At 45.9% G+C, this 19,706-nt stretch overlaps 1 protein-coding gene across 1 annotated transcript in view; it reads left to right on the top strand.

Annotated features, from left to right (window-relative positions):
* The window catches only part of LOC126198850 (carboxylesterase 4A-like), a 118,806-nt gene that overhangs the window by 53,104 nt on the left and 45,996 nt on the right, over positions 1-19,706 (top strand). The window contains exons 5-6 of the mRNA XM_049935436.1: positions 5,152-5,351; positions 15,118-15,283. Coding sequence (XP_049791393.1) covers positions 5,152-5,351; positions 15,118-15,283 — 366 coding nt within the window. The remainder of the gene's footprint in view (positions 1-5,151; positions 5,352-15,117; positions 15,284-19,706) is intronic.

Here is a 19,706-nt window from a genome sequence, read left to right as displayed (position 1 = left end):
TCGATTCCCGGCTGGGTCGGGGAATTTTCTCCGCCCAGGGATTGGATGTCGTGCTGTTCTCATCATCATCCTACCATCCTGATCGACTGCTGGTCGCAAAAGTGGCGTCAAATTGAAAGACCGGCACCCGGCGAACGGCCTGCCCGACGGGGGGCCCTAGCCGTACGATTCAATAAATAAATAAAATATATATTTTGAAAAGTAACACTGCCTTCGGGTACGCCCGCAGTTACTTTTGAGTCTGAAGACTTCTCTGGGTGAGAATGACGTGTCGTGTTTGCTAGAAACTCCTCAGTCCAGTCAGACAATTGGTCTGATACTCCGTACGCTCGTATTTTGTTCATTATGCGGCGATGCGAAACTATCGAATGGTTTATGGAAGTCAAGGCACAGGGCATCTACATGGGAGACATTACCTACCGCCGTCTCGAACAGAGCGAAGGAGTTTCAAATGATCGTTGTTTTCAGAACCCATATTGATTTCTACAGAGAAAATTTTCGGTCTCCAGAGATGTCAGAATACGCGAGCGTAAAACGAGTTCCGAAATTTGACAACAAAACGACGTCAGAGATATTGGCCTATAGTTTTGTGCATCTGTTTAACAACACTTCTTGGAAACGAGAATGACTTGTGCTCCTTTGCAATCATCAGAAACAATTGGCTCCTCGAATCATTCAACTACACTCTAAGCCAAAACAAAGAAAAATTGCAGCGCATCATGAAGTAATTATCCAAATGGGACTGAAATTAGTAGATGTGGTCTTCATGCACAGCAAACAAACTGATTACAATTTCAGAAGAGTGGGATGGTACATTCAAGAGAAAGAGTTCCACAAATTGAGCATTGCACTAACGCTTTGGTCCGTCTCTGGCTCTCATACAAGTAGTTGTTCGGGTTGGCATCGATTGCTGGATGGCCTCCTGGGGCATATCGTCCAACTGGCGCATCAGGTTGTCAGAACCCTGAGATGGTTGAAGGGCCCTATCCATAATGATCCAAACGTTCTAAATTTGGGAGAGATGCGGCGACCTTTTCGCCCAAGGTATGGTTTGACAAGTGCGATGACGGACAATAGAAACTCTCGCCATGTGAATGCTGCAATGTAAGCCCAGGATGGCTTGCCATGGAGGGCAACAAGACAGGACTCAGAATATCGTCGACGTACCGCTATAGCGTAAGGGTGCCGCAGATCACAACCAAAGCCGTGCTGCCATGAAAAGAAATGGCACTCAGACCTTCACTCAGGTTGTCAGGCCGTGCGGCGGGCGTACAGTCATATTGGCACGCCACCACTGTCATGGCTATCTCCAGACACGTCTTCGGCCTGGAATCTCATTGCCTTCGGTGACGAATGCCACTTCGAACTGAGCCCTGACGACCAACGGAGAAGTGTCTGGAGACACCCCAGACGGCAGTGGGATACCAACCTGAATGTCGCTCTCCGTAAGGGCCAGCAACCAGAAGTGATGGACTGAGGTGTCATTTCTTTTCATAGAAGGACGTCTTTGGTTGTTATCCACAGCACCCTTACAGTGGTATGTCAATGATTTTGTACGTCCAATTTTGTTGCCCTTCATGGCAAGCAACCATAGGCTCACATTTCAACGAGACTTGCCAAACCCCAATGTGACCAGCAAGGTCGTCACATCTGTCCCCAACAGAGAACATTTGGAGCATTATGAGCTAGGCCCTCCAACCATTTCAGGGTTTTGATAATCTAACATGCCAGTTGGATAGAATTTGGCTTGGTATCCCTCAGGAGGACATTTAACAAATCTATCAACCAATGCCAAGCCAAATATCTACTTGCACAAAGGCCAGAGGTGGACCAAGGCAGCCGGCCACCCTGGCTGAGCAGTTCTAGGCGCTTCTGTCTGGAACCGCGTGACCGCTACTGTCGCAGGTTCGAATCCTGCCTCAGACATGGATAAGTGTGATGTCCTTAGGTCAGTTAGGTTTAAGTAGTTCTAAGTTCTAGGGGACTGATGACCTCAGATGTTAAGTCCCATAGTGCTCAGAGCCATTTGAATCATTTTGGACCAAGGCATTATTGACTTGCTCAATTTGTGAAGCCATTTCTCTTGAATAAATCATCCAATTTTTCTGAAATTATCATTTGTTTGTCTGTTTATGTCCATCGTGTCTACTGATTTCCATCTCATGTGGATAATTCCCTCGTGATGTATCTTTTTTTTGTCTTAAAGTGTATATTGCAGTAGATAAGAAAGTTTCGCTATTCAGCTGTGTGGAAAAATACTGCTTTGCATGGTATCTGTGCTGGCGTAAGCTGGCGCCAGCAGACCATGTGGCAAAGAGGTTGTGTGCCTATCGACAGAGGTCAAAAATAGACTCGCAGGAAACATGCCGCTAACGCCCTCTTCGCCGCTAGTATTTAGGATCGCCACTGTGGACCAGAGGGCCAGTTAGTTCTAGTCTGTCGCACCGAGTAAGTTCCAGCGTGTCACTCAGTTGGAGCCGCAGTCACAGACTGTAGTTCAGAATCAGGCAGCACATAGCAACCAGAATAGTGGACATAGCGGACTTATGAGTACTTTAACAGCAGTAAGGATAACTTGGAATATACAGAAAAGCTTGTACCACATCGAATATCTTGAGATAAGTAACTTCCCATTCTTATAAACAAAGGACCCAGTTAATCTATGCGTGCAATTCGTGTTGTAGAAAGAGGATCCCAGCCACCAACCAACATCTTCTCCTTGCTTCCCATGTTACAGCTCTACAGAGACAATGAGACAACATAAAACTGTCATTTGCCAAAAAACCGTTCAGTATTTCGAAGCGTTTGTGAGATTTGAGGAATGCTACGAATATTTCACTTTGACTCCACTGTTTGCTCACTTGACCGAAAATGAGCACACTACATACAATCTAGTTTCTCGAGATTGGCGTCTAAAGAAAAATTCAATACGGTTTGCTCCACTTGATATGCAGCAATATGTGATCTAATAGGAGACAAATGAAAACTCACAGTGACTTCTATGTCACATTGCGAACTATTCCAGTTTCGCGCAGTACCTTACTTAACATAGAAATATCACAGTAACTATGATCGTTAATGGAGAAAATGGGCAGTTCATTACGAAGCTGACGAATGATTCAATGAAATGTGTGACAATCAATTTTCTTTAAGATCGTTTGAGAAAGGTTGCAGTGCAACCGGCGTGCGCACGTCTGCATTCCGGCAGTTTAGCCGAGGTGGGCAGATAATGTTTCGTCCGTAAAGGACATAGCTCACGGCTCGGTAGGCGACAGGCAATTGACGCGGCCTCTCCTTCTGAACAGAGGGTGGACTCGCCCAGCGCTAAGAACGAGAGTGAGATTCTGCGCGCCGCTCGTCAGCTTGGCGTGAGCTCAACCAGTAAGCGGTGTGAGAAAGCGCTTTCTGGTTTACAGCAAGGACGACACACCTCATTACAGTTCATTATTTATTTACTCGTTAGGCGTATACAAAGACAATCATTCTTATATTAATTACAATATACTTATACAACTATGGTAAAAATACTCTTTACAGGTGCTCTTATAATACTATACAACATTACAAATACTCTGGAGCCATTTTAAAGCCGAGTCACTGAGTCTGTGTATGTCTTGCGTATCACCATCATACACGTACACTTCACACACAAGTAAATGGTCCATTGTTTGGATTTCACCACACTCACATTCAGGGCTGACTGACAGGCCCCATTTCTTCATTAGTTGCTCGCATCTGCCGACACCTGTTCTTAGGCGGTTCAAAGTTGTCCACAGTTTCCTTGAAAGGTTGAGTTCTTCAATCTTCTTGTTGGGATCTTCCACCAAATTGCATTTCTAGTTCTTTCCAGGTTGTTTTCGAGTTGAAGCGTTGAAGCTCTTCGCCGATTTTCGAGAAAGCTGTCCTGGACTGAAGCCTGTTTGTAGCTGTTACATCTTCGTGGATAGCGAGGTTCGGGCTTACAATTTTTTGGTATATTCTTAGGGGTAGCTGTGATCACCTGATTCCAGGCGGCTCTATGTTGGCTAGGAATTGGAGCCAGACACAGGGGGTGGCCCTGAGTGTTTTCAAGATTATTCGTACTGCCTCCCTCAGCTGGACGTCAACTTTAGCTAGGAGTGCACTTCTCATCCAGACTGTTGAGCAGTATTGAGTTACGCTGTAGACTAGAACTAGTGCTGACGTCTTCAAAGCGCTCGCTCCACATCCCCATGTCGTTCTGGCCAGCTTCGAAAGGATAGCATTGAGGGATTTTAGTTTCTGTTTTGTATCTTCTAGGCGTGCGTTGTATGTTAGAGTGCAATCTAGTTTCACACCCAAATATTTAGGCTTATTCTCGTGTCTGATCTGCTGTCCATTCATAGAAAGCTGCAATTTTCTATATGCTTCTCTGTTGTTAAGGTGCTTTATTATGCTGGTTGTTTTGTTGGGGTTTGGGTGTAGATGCCACTCGGACTTATATGAGTTCAGGACGTCCAGGTCTGCATTCATTGTTTCGTCGAGATCGTTGAAGTTTTTGATTTGATACGCTATGGCCAGGTCGTCAGCGTATGTAAATTTGCGTGATTTGGTTTCTGGCATGTCAGCTGTATACAGGTGGAAGAGAGAGGGTGCCAAAGCCGGCCGGCCGGGGTGGCCGAGCGGTTCTAGGCGCTACAGTCTGGAACCGCGCGACCGCTACGGTCGCACATTCGAATCCTGCCTCGGGCATGGGTGTGTGTGATGTCCTTAGGTTAGTTAGGTTTAAGTAGTTCTAAGTTCTAGGGGACTGATGACCTTGAACCATTTTGCTAAAGCCGAGCGCTGTGGCAGGCCATTACTCAGAACCACGCTCTTGCTGTTCGTGTCATGAAGTGAGACTTTGATTTCCCTATCTGTTAACATGTTCTCGAGTAGTGAGTAGGTCTGTTTGCATTTTATGATTTTTGTTAGTTTCAACAATGGCCCTTCGATCAGCTACAGTTCGTAAAATAAAGTGAAAAAATTACATCTAGAAAATATTTTTATGTAGGCTCTTTTGTGCAGGCTGCTGCGTCGTTAGGCCCTCTAATACATTCTATTGCGACAATATCGATATCACCATCCAGAGGGTGGTTGACGGATTCAGTGTCTGCAAACTATGCACGTAGACGAGACGTCGCTTTGTTGCAGGGCTGTTCCGGGGCGCAATACTGCACAGCGGGGAGGCGGTCAGCTCTTGGGGCGTCGGCGCCGACCCCGCGATCAGGGCCTTCCGCCTGGGAGAGGCCCTCGGCTTCTCCACCAACGACTCGCGGGAGCTGCTGGAGTTCCTCCTGGCGCAGGACGCTGTCGACCTCGTCACCCACGACGACGAGCTGCTGTCTCCGGAGGTGAGTCACCGTAAGCCCGCTCTTGTCAGAGGATACACAGAACAGGCTCTCTGCTTCGTGTAACGTGTCCTCACAAAACGTAATAAAAAACTGGTGTCAGTCTAAACTCCCTGAGCTCTATTGTCTAGCTTCCAATACAGACTGACAGCAGCAGCACCTAATACCGTATTGTAACAATGGACAAGTTACTGGAAATGCTGGAAGAAAGTCCTTAGCATATGTTGGCGAAGAAATTGAATCCATTCCGTAGAAATTTCTCTTTTTTTTTATTTCGAAGAAAGAATGTTTTATGACACGCTTCTCTTATGAAACAGTTACATACAACACTTGCATAAGTACAACGTTCCTTAAAAAAAGAAAACCCAGGAATAATGCCCCAATTTAATTCTTACACCATTGCCAAGCAATGTGATACAGATATTGATCTCAGTGATGTTGAGAAACAGGTGAAATCGTCAGAATCTAACGAAGCTCTAGGGGCCTGTGGAATACCTGTCACGTTCAATATCGAATTTGCCCCTCAGAATCTCTTTCTGTCCTCAGTAGTTAGAAAAAGCGCAGGACACGCCGGATTTCAAGAAGGGTGCCAGGAGTATTTCACAATACTGCGGTCCAATTCCTTGACATCCGTTTTTGCTGTCTAATCTTGGAACATATTCTGCGCTCAAACGAAATGAAGCATCTCGAGCACATTTATCTCTTTCATTTCATGCATTAATTCCGAAAACATCGATCATGTGAGACTCAACACACACTTGTCTCATGCCACATCCTGAAAGTCATGCATTAAGGCAGTTAGGCAGATGCAGTACTTCTATATTTACGAAAAGCACTGGCTCAGAAGAACAGCTACGCTTATCATCAAAACTACGGTGTATCAAGACAAATTTGTGACTGGATTGAGGACTTTATCCTGGATGGAGAATCCTCGATAGATGTGGAAGAAACTTCGTGTGTGCCCCAGAGAAGTTTATTGGGATCCTTGTTGTTCATGTTGTAGTTTAATGACCTTGCAAAGAATATTAAGAGGAGCCTCAGAATTTTTGCAGTTACCTGCAGTGAAGTACTGCCTGATAAAAACTACACAAATAAACTGCCCCATCTTGATAAAAATTCGAAGTGGTGAAAAGTAACTTAATATAACCGCAAATTTGGGAAGATTACAAAACGAAAACACGTACTGCACTTCACATAATTTTGAAAAGTAATTTTCTATGACTACAATATCAACGAGTCACAACTGGAATCGGTCGTCTCATACATATAGCTAGCTGTAACAGTCTGTATGTATATGAAATAGAACGATGAAATAGCCTCACTGGTAGATAAAGCATTTGGCGGACTTCCGTCCGTTGCTAGAGTACTAGGGAAATGCAATCAATCTACAACAGATATTGCTTACAGAAGATTCGTGGACACATCCTACAGTAATGCCGAAGTATGTGGAACACATGCCAAATACGATTAACAGGGGATATTGAAGTAATACAAAGTAAGGCAGTACGAATCGTCCCAGGTTTGTCTGACCTATGCGAGAGAGTTAGGAAAATTCCGAAGGAAGTGAACTGGCAAGCACTGTAAGACAGACGCAAATTATCGCGAGAAAAACTACTAAGTTTCAAGAACAAACTTTAAGTGATAGATTTATGAATATACTGCTACCCCGTGCTTATCGCTCCAATAGGGATGGCGAAGACCAGATTAGAGCCATTACAGCGCGCACAGTAGTATCAACCACACTGACCGCACTCGATGCGCGAATGGGAGGGGAAGTCCTAGTAACTGTTACAATGGGACATGCCTCTGCTATGTGCTTCACAGTGGTTTGCAGAATAAGGATTTAGGTGTAGTTATGGATTTGTCAGAATTTCAGAATCCGTTCACTGCCATTCATCCACAACATAAACGATAGATAGGCATCAGCGTTCATCGGTGATGTCTATAGTTTGCAGAAAGCTGTTTTCTAAGGCTCAATTTTACTCCTTAACTTGTAAATGCTTTGCATGGATACTACAGATTTTCTTTAAAAAGTATAGATTTCTTTCTGTATGCTCAGCATTATCCGTTGCGTTCTGTACATGTAGGCATAGACACTACCTGACAAAAAAGTGAAGAGAAGGAGGAAACATAATGAAACTTCACAGCTTCAGAGGTTATGTGATGTCATTTCAGTGATTACGAAATCGAGTCAAATGTACAAAGAAGTTGGCAGTATGAGTCGACTTTTCAGTATGTCGTTGCAACCCCTCTGGCCTGGATGCACGCACTGATTTGGTTGGGAAGGCCGTCGTAAAGCCGTTGTATCCTCTTCTGAGGCTAGCTGCGCCACAACTGTAGCAACTGGTCCTTGAAATCCTCAAAGCTGGCTCAGGGAGTTGGCGTTCAAGCTGGTCCCATGGCTGTTCTATTGGGGACGGGTCTAGCATCTTGATGGCCGTAGGAGTACTTCTGTCTCTCGCAGACAGTTCATAATCACACGTGCCGTGTGTGGCCGAGCATTGTCCTGTTGAAAAATGGCACCACGGTAATGTCTCATGAAAGGTAACACATGAAGACGCAGGATATCCCTGTCATAACGTTGTGCCGTTAGAGTTCCTCCAGTCACTTCCAGCTGTGACTTGAAGTCACACCGAGTGGTTACCCACACCGTGACCTGTGCCTCTATATAACACTGGAAGAATGGGACCACTCCCCAGGCCGACGCCATACTGGTCATCCGGGGCAGTATAGTTGCTGCGCCGTTCACTAGCAGTCCACGGTTCCCGATCACGGAACTACTCAAAACGCAACCGCTTGTGTTTTTGTGATGCTAATGTCGGCCCACTCTTCTTCTTCTTCTTCTTTCTTCTTTATCGTCGCCTTGTCCCACGTCACGTAGGGTCGGCGTTGCTCTTCTGGATCCTTCTCCTCCATAGTTCTCAATCCATTGCCTCTTCCTTCTGCCATCCTTTTCCCTTATGTCCCCGGATATCTTATCCTTCCACCTCATCTTCTGTCTTCCTCTCCTTCTCGTTCCTTCGATCTTTATATCTTCAACTCTATTCTGTCCTTCCTTGTTACCCCACACATCCCCCTCAGCATCCTCATTTCCGCCACTTCCATCTTCCTTTCCTGGGCTACCGTGATTGGTCACGTCTCTGCCCCATATATCATAGCAGGCCTTACCACCAATTTGTACACTTTCCCTTTCAACCCAATGCTCACCTTCTTGTCACACAACACTCCACTCATTTTCCTCCAGCTGTTCGAACCGCAATTTATTCGGTGTTGTATCTCGCTTTCCAGTTCTCCATCCCTCTGTATGTACGACCCCTGGTATTTAAATTTGCAGACCGATTTCAGCTCATCATCCTAGATCTTTCAAGACCTCATCTGCACATCTTTCAGTGCTAAATATTCTGACTTTGTCCTGCTAATTTTCATGCCTCTTTCTTCTAGTGCCTTCCTCCAATCCTTCAGCTTTTCCTCAAGTCTGTCGATGCACTGCTCACAAAGAACCACATCTTCCGCAAACATCATATTCCACGGTGCTTCCTCCTTCACATCTTTCACCAGCACATCCATAATCAGGTCAAAGAGGCAGGGCCTAAGCGCAGACCCTTGATGTAACCCTACTTTTACTGGAAACTCCTTTGTCATGCCGACACTATACTTCTCACCTGTGTCATTGCTCCTCTGTACATTTCCTTCACTAACCTCACATACTTCTCTGGCACGCCCTGCTCTCTCATGCTTCTCCATATTTCGTCCCTTGGGACTCTGTCATATACTTTCTCCAAATCAATGAAAGCCATATGTAGATAGGCTTGTAGCTCCCCCTTGTCTCTCCACTAACCGCCTTAAAGCATGTATTGCATCAGTCGTTCCTCTTCCAGGCATGAACCCAAACTGCCGGCCCACTCATGGGGTGGTAATTACCGAGTCCCGGTGGTGCTACTCTCCGACCAATGGCGCGAAGTGATACAGGATTTTGCAGGGAGTCCATTGCTTGTTCTCGGGTGGCTGGCGCCGATGCGAAGGTGCTACCATGTGCTTGTTTGCCCATTACGGCAATCCTCCCTCGTAGTGGTCAGACTTGGTGGACTGGAACCTCGACAACGAGTATGTCTGCCTTCACGTCCCCGTGCAGTCCAGCGCCGCGCCACTGTCACGTCCGAATGGCCCACAAATTTGGGTATTATATGATTCGAGCACCCACACGAACTCTGACAGGTGCTGAGAACAGTGTCTCACATGAACACGCGGCATCTCCGTGTCTTCCAATGTGGTCAGCGAACATCTGACGCTGTTCATGCCCCTGTATATCCTACGAGGCCTGGTGATAACAGTAAACACGAACAACATTAACACGTTGTGGTAGCAGTTCTACCTGTCACGGAGAATTGTAATATGTAGACACCTGGCGATGGTGAATAAGTCTGCGAAGTTACGAGGGTCGTTCAATAAGTAATGCCCCACATTTAAAAAAAAAAGGCCATTAATATACATAGCCAAACGTCCTTATTGGTGCTTCTTTGTTCTGTGCACCGATGAATTTTCGAACCGTTCTGGCAGATCGCAGAGCCGTAGTACAGCGTCAAAATGGCGTCTACATACGACTCACTTTTTAAGCAGCGTGCTGTTATTGAATTCTTGTGTGCAGAAAAAGTAACCGTGGTGAACATCCATAAACGTTTGCGTGCACTGTATGGCGATGCTGCAGTCGATAGGAGTACAGTTGGGCGATGGGTAAAGAAAGTTACAGCCTCAGGAAATGCAGAAACAGAGCTCCGTGATCAGCCACGCTCGGGACGTCGCCAAATTGGGTTGGACATCACTGTTTCATCCACCCTACAGTCCAGACCTGGCACCCTCGGGCTTCCATCTCTTTGGGCCGCTTAAAGATTCACTACTGGGAACACACTCTGAAGATCACGCGAGAGTCACTCATACAGTGAAAACAAGAGCTTTTACCAGCAGGGAATACGAGCTTTCCACAGCGTTGGCGTATGGCCATAGAACGTGATGGAGACTACGTACAAAATCAGGACACAGATGAGACATATTAATGTATATTGTACCAAATTCTGACTGTTATAGCAGTCAGTCCTCAGGCCACAAGTGGCCCATCGGGACTATCCGACCGCCGTGTCATCCTCAGTTGAGGATGCGGATAGGAGGGGCGTGTGGTCAGCACACCGCTCTCCCGGTCGTTATGGTGGTTTTCTTTGACTGGAGCCGCTACTATTCGGTCGAGTAGCTCCTCATTTGGCATCACGAGGCTGGGTGCACCCCGGAAAATGGCAACAGCGCATGGCGGCTGGATGGTCATCCATCCAAGTGCCTGCCACGCCCGACAGCGCTTAACTTCGGTGATCTCACGGGAACCGGTGTATCCACTGCAGCAAGGCCGTTGCCTCAAATTCTGACTTAACAATAAATATGTCATGTGAAAAACAGTGGAGCATTACCTATTGAACGATCCATGTACACTGACATCCAACGATGTCTCAAAGGTACTTCACTTCTTTTATCAGACTGTATACGTAAACAATTTAATGAGTAATGCTGCGAATACCCACAGAATTCTAAACCCTTTTGGTCTGTGGTATCAGTCATTTACAGGTTAAATAAAAATTAGAAATCAAGTTTTAATCCACCAACATTCATCATACAAGCTCAAGCGCGTACTCATACAAAGATATTACGGATTAAAGAAGACACAGAACTCTTTTCTTATCCTCGACATTATTAATAAACTTCCGTATACTGTTGATTAACTAAAAATAAGAAAAATTAGGTTAAATTGGAAGTAAGAAAAGGCGGCGTCACATTTCTCTTCATACTCCGGAACTCGACGTTTCGACCGCTCTGTTCGGATCTTCTACAGGGGTCTTCCGATCTCTGCGGGCTGTTGAATGGTTTCTGTTCGTTACTAGTGCAATCCTTCAGAAGAATAGCGTAGGACGATTTTTTCTCAGGGGCGTAAAAGGACGCGTTAACGGACGCGAACGCCACACTCCTTTGAAGAAAAATGTAAAATCTGTGGTAGCAAACACCAAGGAGAGTGCGACCAGAAAATATATTTTAATAACTTACGAGTGCAAGCCAAGGAAAGTTATATTTGTAGAAGGAAAATTCAGAGTAGTCAAAATCTCTCGGAAAGCCTGCAATTTCAATTCAAATCCCGGTTACCGGCATCTGACCACGTGGCTTTTTGCCACCCAGCTACGGCGCACGAGGGTCATCACCAACTATCGGGAAGCCACTTCTGCGGCACAACAACGATAATATTTTGACAACATTCCCTATTCTTTCAGTACATTCAATACGTACCAACGGTCGCAGGTTCGAATCCTGCCTCGGGCATGGATGTGTGTGATGTCTTTAGGTTAGTTAGGTTTAAGTAGTTCTAAGTTCTAGGGGACTAATGACCACAGCAGTTGAGTCCCATAGTGCTCAGGGCCATTTTTTGAACCAGTATGTGCACTAATAGCAGCCTGAAGACTTTCACCAAATAACTCCACTTTTTTCGAAAAAAGAAATGTTATGAGAGGCACAACACTGATTTTCGATGCCCATTTCGCTTCCTTGCCAACTCATCAATTTCGCACACCTTCTCTTCTTGGAGCACCATCGTACGCAGTATATTAATTGGAAATGCCAGTCCAAGCACCCAATACCACACTCACTAATCACCATTCCAGGTACCGACTCCCCACATTCCATGCACCTCCATGCCTTATGCAACTTATCCCGGAAGCTCAGCCAAGCCCCTTCAACTCAACGATGAAATTCGAAGTGAAATACACTTGAGCTTCCTGCCTTAGTCAACAACGCTCCACCTCACTGCATACTCCCGTTTCCTCTCTCTTGCGTTCTCCCCCTCAGTACCTCTTATCTGCTGCCCGTGCTTCCACAGGGCCCTATTCTAGTACTTGTCAATCCGCCTCTACTATGAACACAATCACTTTCGTACCCCACCAGCATCACTATTGTATCGTTGCATCATCATCAGTGATTTCATAGAACAGAAAGCAGTTTTTAGCAGTTCACTTAGACAGTGAACTGACATCACTTAGTTCCAGTACAATCTACGTAGAGGAATTAAGGGCAAAGTTTAAGCAGATTTTAAATTGTGGTGTCGAGAAGTATATGCCTAGTTTGTGAATAAAGAACGGGAAAGATCCATCATGCTGTAAAGGTTCGGAAAATGCTGAGGAAGCACAGGCTGTTGCACTCTCGGTTCAAAAGAGAACGCGCAAATGAAGACAAGAAAAGATAAGTAGAGATTCGTGCGTCTGTGAAAAGATCTGTGTGGGATCCGTAGAACTACTACTGGAAGAGAACCCCAGAAAATTCTGATTTTATGTAAAATCGTTTAGTGGGTCTAAGGCTTCCATCCGGTCACTTGTTGAGCAGTCTGGTTAGCAAAGCGCAAGCCGAAGTCTTAAATTTGCAGGATACAAGCTGACTTAGAAAAATTTCTAGTTGGTGTGATGAATGGCAGAGAACTATAAATGTTGAAAAATGTAAGTTAATGCGGATGAGTAGGGGAAAACAAACCTTTAGTGCTCGGAAGCAGCATTAGTAGTGTTTGACAGTCAAGTCGTTTATATATCTGAGCGTAACGTTGCAAAGCGACATGAAATGGAACAAGCAAGTGAGGAGTGGGGTGGGGAAGGCGAAGGATCAGCTTCGGTTTATTGGGAGAATTCTAGCAAAGTGTGAATCGTCTGTAAAGCTACCGCATAAAGGACGACAGTGCGAAATATTCTTGGGTACAGCTCGTGTGTGACACCGAAGCAATTCAGAGGCGGACTGTTAGGATTGTTACCATTAGGTTCAAACAACACGTAAGTGTTACGGAGATGCTTCGGGAACTCAAATGGTAATCCCTGGAGGGAAGGCGACGTTCTTTTCGAGGAACACTATTGAGAAAACTTAGAGAAACGGCATTTGAAGCTGACTGCCGAGCGATTCTACTGGCGCCAGCATACATTGCGCTTAAGGATGACGAAGATAAGATGCGAGAAATTGGGGCTCGTATGAAGACATGTAGATAGTCGTTTTTCTCTCGCTCTACTTTCGAGTGGAAAAGGAAAGGAAAGGACTAATAGTGGTACGAGGAACCCTCCGCCACGTGCCGTAAAGTGGAATGCGGAGTATCGGTGTAGATGTACGTGTGTAAATTAATCAAATTCTTTAAAACTCATAAAATTTTTATCAACGTGTATCATTTTAAAAATATTTTTGCGTATGTTTGTTTGTTGTTGTTGTGGTCTTCAGTCCTGAGACTGGTTTGATGCAGCTCTCCATGCTACTCTATCCTGTGCAAGCTTCTTCATCTCCCAGTACCTACTGCAACCTAGATCCTTCTGAATCTGCTTAGTGTATTCATGTCTTGGTCTCCCTCTACGATTTTTACCCTCCGCGCTGCCCTCCAATACTAAATTGGTGATCCCTTGATGCCTCAGAACATCCAACCGATCCCTTCTTCTAGTCAAGTTGTGCCACAAACTTCTCTTCTCCCCAATCCTATTCAATACATCCCCATTAGTTATGTGATCTACCCATCTAATCTTCAGCATTCTTCTGTAGCACCACATTTCGAAAGTTTCTATTCTCTTCTTGTCTAAACTGTTTATCGTCCACGTTTCACTTCCATACATGGCTACACTCCATACAAATACTTTCAGAAACGACTTCTTGACACTTAAATCTATACTCGATGTTAACAAATTTCTCTTCTTCAGAAACGCTTTCCTTGCCATTGCCAGTCTACATTTTATATCCTCTCTACTTCGACCATCATCAGTTATTTTGCTCCCCAAATAGCAAAACTCCTTTACTACTTTAAGTGTCTCATTCCCTAACCTAATTCCCTCAGCATCACCCGAGGCAACTCGACTACATTCCATTATCCTCATTTTGCTTTTGTTGATGGTCATCTTATATCCTCCTTTCAAGACACTATCCATTCCTTTCAACTGCTCTTCCAAGTCCTTTGCTGTCTCTGACAGAATTACAATGTCATCGGCAAACCTCAAAGTTTTTATTTCTTATCTTCGGAATATTTTACCCAAGAGGACGCCATCATCATTTAACCATACAGTAAAGCTGCATGTCCTCGGGAAAAATTACGGCTGTAGTTTCCTCTTGCTTTCAGCCGTTCGCAGTACCAGCACAGCAAGGCCGTTTTGGTTAGTGTTACAAGGCCAGATCAGTGAATCATCCAGACTGTTGCCCCTGCAACTACTGAAAAGGCTGCTGCCCCTCTTCAGGAACCACGCGTTTGTCTGGCCTCTCGACAGATACCCCTCCGTTGTGGTTGCACAAATTTTTGTTTAAATTACATAATATCTGCGGCTGAACAGCTGTTTTATCTGCTACAAGCCCGTTTCCCAGTGGAAAAAAGGACTTTTGGCAGTTATGGTCCTCCAGGAGACACCAGGAGGCTCATAAGGAAATCACAGCAGACGTATCGAAACATCGTTTTGAAGAGTTTAAAGAGGAATATTACTCGTCCTATCAACTGAGATGATTTTACCTTCAAGAACAAGACCCACGAAAACCTGCAGACTTATACATGGGTTTGAATGCACGTTGACTGAAACACATTCACATGTGAAAAACACACACACGTAGACACACATCTACAATCTTTTTTTCTAAATGGAATGAAGTTTGTCTTTGCTCTCTCTTCTGTACGTTTCTACCTGTATAGTTCGTGTTGCTTGAGACGTCTCAAAGTGACTGCGGCCGTGCTGTGTGCGTGTGTGTGCAGGAGGAGGCGCAGCTGCCGCTGCTGGTGTGGATGCCCGTGATAGAGCCGGACGTGGAGGGCGCCTTCATCACGGAGTGGCCCGCTACCGCCCTGAAGGACGGCCGCTTCAGCAGGGTGCCCGTCATCACCGGCTTCACGTCTGGCGACGGGTTGGAGCCAGTCAGTCGTGAGTTTCTGCTCGTACACCCATTAGCACTAAGCTTAGGTGTCCCGTTCAGGGAAAGTTGCAGTTACTCGGAAACCAACAGATACTGTCGTATTGGGTATCGCCGAGGAAACTGAGTGTTGTGTACATAGTTCCGCGTAGTCAGCGCGTACACAACTTTCCCACTAGAGCGCGCCCCGCTAAGCACAACAGCGCAGGCGCAGCGCTCGTCCGTCTCCGCACTACGAGATGGCGCTGCCATAGAGACGTACCAAATTCTGCTTCTGCCCATCCGCGTATTAATATGTAACGCAGCCAATGAGATTGCTGCTAACGTAGAACCTTTTCTCCTCGCGGATCGCACTCGCGCAGTGATACATGAACGCGCGAGGTATTATAAGTAGTGTACAGACCTCCGATTAGTCAGTCTGCATTAGTCTGTACCAGTCTATAGTCAAGTTTCAGTCTGCGCCTAATAAGATTAGCATATTCATGTACATAGCCAAGAAGATTAATGTATAGACACTTTTGTCAAGTATCAGAGATATATGTGAGAATAACATTAACGTAGCAATACCAAAGGAACTTCAGATTGTCAATTGTAAATAGCATCTAGAACCAAGTTAAGTAATTTTATGCTTGTTATTATTTTAATAAATGTGTGTGAAAATTAATCAAGTTCTGTTTAAAGTTGGTCACCGTCAGCCTGCTACCCTAAGCGTGCAAGTGGCATTTCTATCGTCTGACCTAACAGCAGAAGATAAACACGCCACGATAAGACCACGAGACATAATGCTGACACTCGCCTACTTCGTTAGAGCGACAAGTCAAATAATCTAATAGTGTGTGTACTGAAGGTCTTACAGTACACTCACCACACTGAGATATGTAGCATGAGATATGAGCGAATCCATCAAGAAAACGAATTTGGCGTTTTGAAAATATACATAGCGTTTCAGTTAAACAGTAAGAGGAAATGTTGATTTGAGGATCCTTTCCATGACGGGACGGTTTAGAAGGCGCGAGAGCATCACGGAAGTCGTCAAACTCTGCTGGCAGACGCAGTAACGGTGACATCTTGCGTAATGAAGAGGTCTGCTGTCGAAATCAGAAGAGTAGGTGCTTCAAAGAAAACTGAATCAACAAATTAGTAGACTAGATGTTTCTTTCTCCAGCAGAGAATGCGCTGTTTAGAAAGTTCCTGGCAGATTAAAATAGCACGCCAGGCTGGAACTAAAGCCAGAACCTTGCCTTTCGGGGGCAATGCTTTTATCGCCTGATCTATTCATGGACAGCAGGTAACCCACTGTGACAGCGTCACGTCTGTCAGTATGACCTCTGCAGACTAGCCATGATGGGCCATTTTGTACTGGCCAACCACCGTGTCATCCTCTTCCAATGAAGTCATTATGATGTAGTGTTGTAGTACTTCGCAATTGGGCAACGCTGAGGGGGAGGGGGGGTGGTACGAATGGACTGTCAGTATGAGATCCCCAGACTAGTCCTGATGGGCCATCCAGTGCTGGCCAACCACCGTGTCATACTGTTCCAATGAAGTCGTTGTGGTATTGTAGTACTTCGCCACTGGGCAACGCCGAGGAGGGAAGAATGTTTGGACTGCCGACGGAAGCCACGGGTAGTGCGGACACGAGGGCATCCGAACCCCCTAGAGAAATATTACCTTGAGTAAAATTTGGAGACAATGAGAAGAATGCCACCAAGTCAAGGATCCCTGTGGACATTGGGACGAGGCGTACATACAATAGCCGCGCGGCTCTCCCTGTGGGAGGTTCGAGTCCTCAGTTGGGCATGGGCGTGTGTATTGTCCTTAGTGTAAATTAGTTTAAATTAGATTAAGTAGTGTGTAAGCCTAAGGACCGATGACCTCAGCAGTTTGGCCCCTTTTGGAACTAATAAATTTCCAAAAGATTTCGTACACTCAATAGCGGGCAGAACTCACAGAGAGACGGCATATGAAGCGTTGGGCACAATCTTGAAACTTGCACTGCATCAAAAGTTCGGAAGATGACAAGAAACATCCCGACAAGTCATGGAGCCATGTAGACACTAGGAGAGGCGTACACAAAAGCGCCCAGAATTCACTCATGGTAGTGCGTGAAATCTTGGTTTGTTTGAGAGTTGTTGGGCTGCATAAAAAGGCTGACAGACCATAAGAAAGACGCCTACAAATCACGCCAGAAGGCACTTGGACGAAGTAGAGACGTAAGGGCGTCGTGGCCTAAAAGAAAGATAGCTGTTACGAACAAATAAGTCTGTCGTTGTGTGGTAGCTATCGCGACAACTCGGCAGTGCAAGCAAACATCTGATCAATGTGCTGGATCTATTGTGACCAGCGCTGGGAATGGCCTTGACTTAGAATACAGGAGGAAAACGATGTTCCCGAGTCAAATGCCAGCCCGGAAGAGATCGGAAATCTCCACCTAGAACTGGGAGGCGTGGTCGCGAAACGACAGGCAGTCATTCGGCTTTCCAATGGCAACACCGGGGCTACGAAAAATTCGGGCAGTCTGCTTTCTAGGAAGAGAGCGATGAGATGCGAAAGAGTCGTCGATAACACAGCGGAAAAACAAGAACAAATGGAGACACGCCAACCAATTGCCTACTTACACCCATGCTCATAAATTAAGGATAATTGCAGAATGTGGTGCCACACAACGTGGCACTACACAAAATTAGTGCTAATAGCATAGGCACTTAGGGAACACACACGACACAGATCTGTAAGTCCACGGTATTGGTGATAAGTTGAGGAAACCGTCCCGAAACACATGTGCTACAAAACGCCACTGTTTCCTGCGCATGTACCGCGACGTCAGTATGGGATATGATCACCATGCACACGTACACAGGCCTCACAACGGGTTGGCATACTCTTGATCAGGTGGTCGAGCAGGTGCTGGGGTATAGCCTCCCATTCTTGCACCAGTGCCTGTCGGAGCTCCTGAAGTGTCGTAGGGATTTGAAGACGTGCAGCAATACGTCGACCGAGAACATACCAGACGTGCTCGATGGGGTTTAGGTCTGGAGAACAGGCAGGCCACTCCATTTGCCTGATATCTTCTGTTTCAAGTACTCCTCCACGATGGAAGCTCTGTGGGGCCTTGCGTTATCATCCATCAGTAGGAAGGTGGGACCCACTGCACCCCTGAAAAGGCGGACATACTCGTGCAAAATGACGTCCCGATACACCTGACCTTTTACAGTTCCTCTGTCAAAGACATGAAGGGGTGTAAGTGCACCAATCATAATCCCACCCCACACCATCAAACCACGACCTCCATACAGGTCCCTTTCAAGGACATTAAGGGGTTGGTATCTGGTTTCTGGTTGACGCCAGATGAAAACCCGGTGAGAATCACTGTTCAGACTATACCTGGACTCGTCTGTGAACATAACCTGGGACCACTGTTCCATTGACCATGTACAGTGTTCTTGACACCAGGCTTTATGGGCTATCCTGTGAACAGGGGTCAGTGGAATGCACCTTGCAGGTCTCCGGGCGAATAAACCGTGTCTGTTCAGTCGTCTGTAGACTGTGTGTCTGGAGATAACTGTTCCAGTGGGTGCGGTAAGGTCTCGAGCAAGGCTACCTGCAGTACTTGTGGCCGTTTGGGGGCGCTGATAGTGAGATATCGGTCTTCTTGTCTTGCTGTACACTGTGGACGTCCCGTACTGTAGCGCCTGGACACATTTCCTGTCTGATGGAATCGTTGCCTTAATCTTGAGATCACACTTTGTGCCACACGGTGGGCCCGTGCTACGACCTGCTGTGTTTGACCAGCCTCTAGTCGCCTTAGTATTCTACCCCTAATAACGTCATCAATCTGTGTTCTTTGAGCCATTTTCAACACACAGTGTGAAAATGTCTGCACACTTACTCGCTGCACTGTACTCTGACATGCACAAACACACCTCTGCGTATGTGGGCTGCTACCACCGTGCGACGACCGCAGATCAAATGCACCGCATGGTCATATCCCGAGGTGCTTTAAACCCGCAAATCACCCACCAGAGCGTTGTTTCACCATGTATCGGCATTATTCTTAATTTAGTTAGTATGAGAATGGCTGACAGTACCTCGCTTCCATTAAGGAAGGAAAGAAATTCTGAAACAAACTCAAGTACTTAATTCGTATGAAAAGAGAGATTTTTATCTGAGAGTAGCTTCCCACTCTCCTGCATTCTAGAAAGGCTGCCGGCCCCAGCAAACAAAATTCTATAGCGCGCTTCTCTGGCCGAATAGCTTTGGCTCGTAAAAATGCGCAGTTTGCGGACTACCTGCCCTTCACGTGTTTCACCAGCCCTTGGCGGCTCCTTTCTTAGATATGGAAACGAACCCCCAGAGAATAGCCTGAAGTCACCGAAACTCGTCAGTCGCTTCCTCGGCTCATTGCGCGACCCAGACATGCAGCTACAGAAAAAT

Source organism: Schistocerca nitens, chromosome 8 (assembly GCF_023898315.1).
Source record: "Schistocerca nitens isolate TAMUIC-IGC-003100 chromosome 8, iqSchNite1.1, whole genome shotgun sequence".
Lineage (NCBI taxonomy): Eukaryota > Metazoa > Arthropoda > Insecta > Orthoptera > Acrididae > Schistocerca > Schistocerca nitens.
This window is presented reverse-complemented; position numbering and strand designations above follow the sequence as displayed.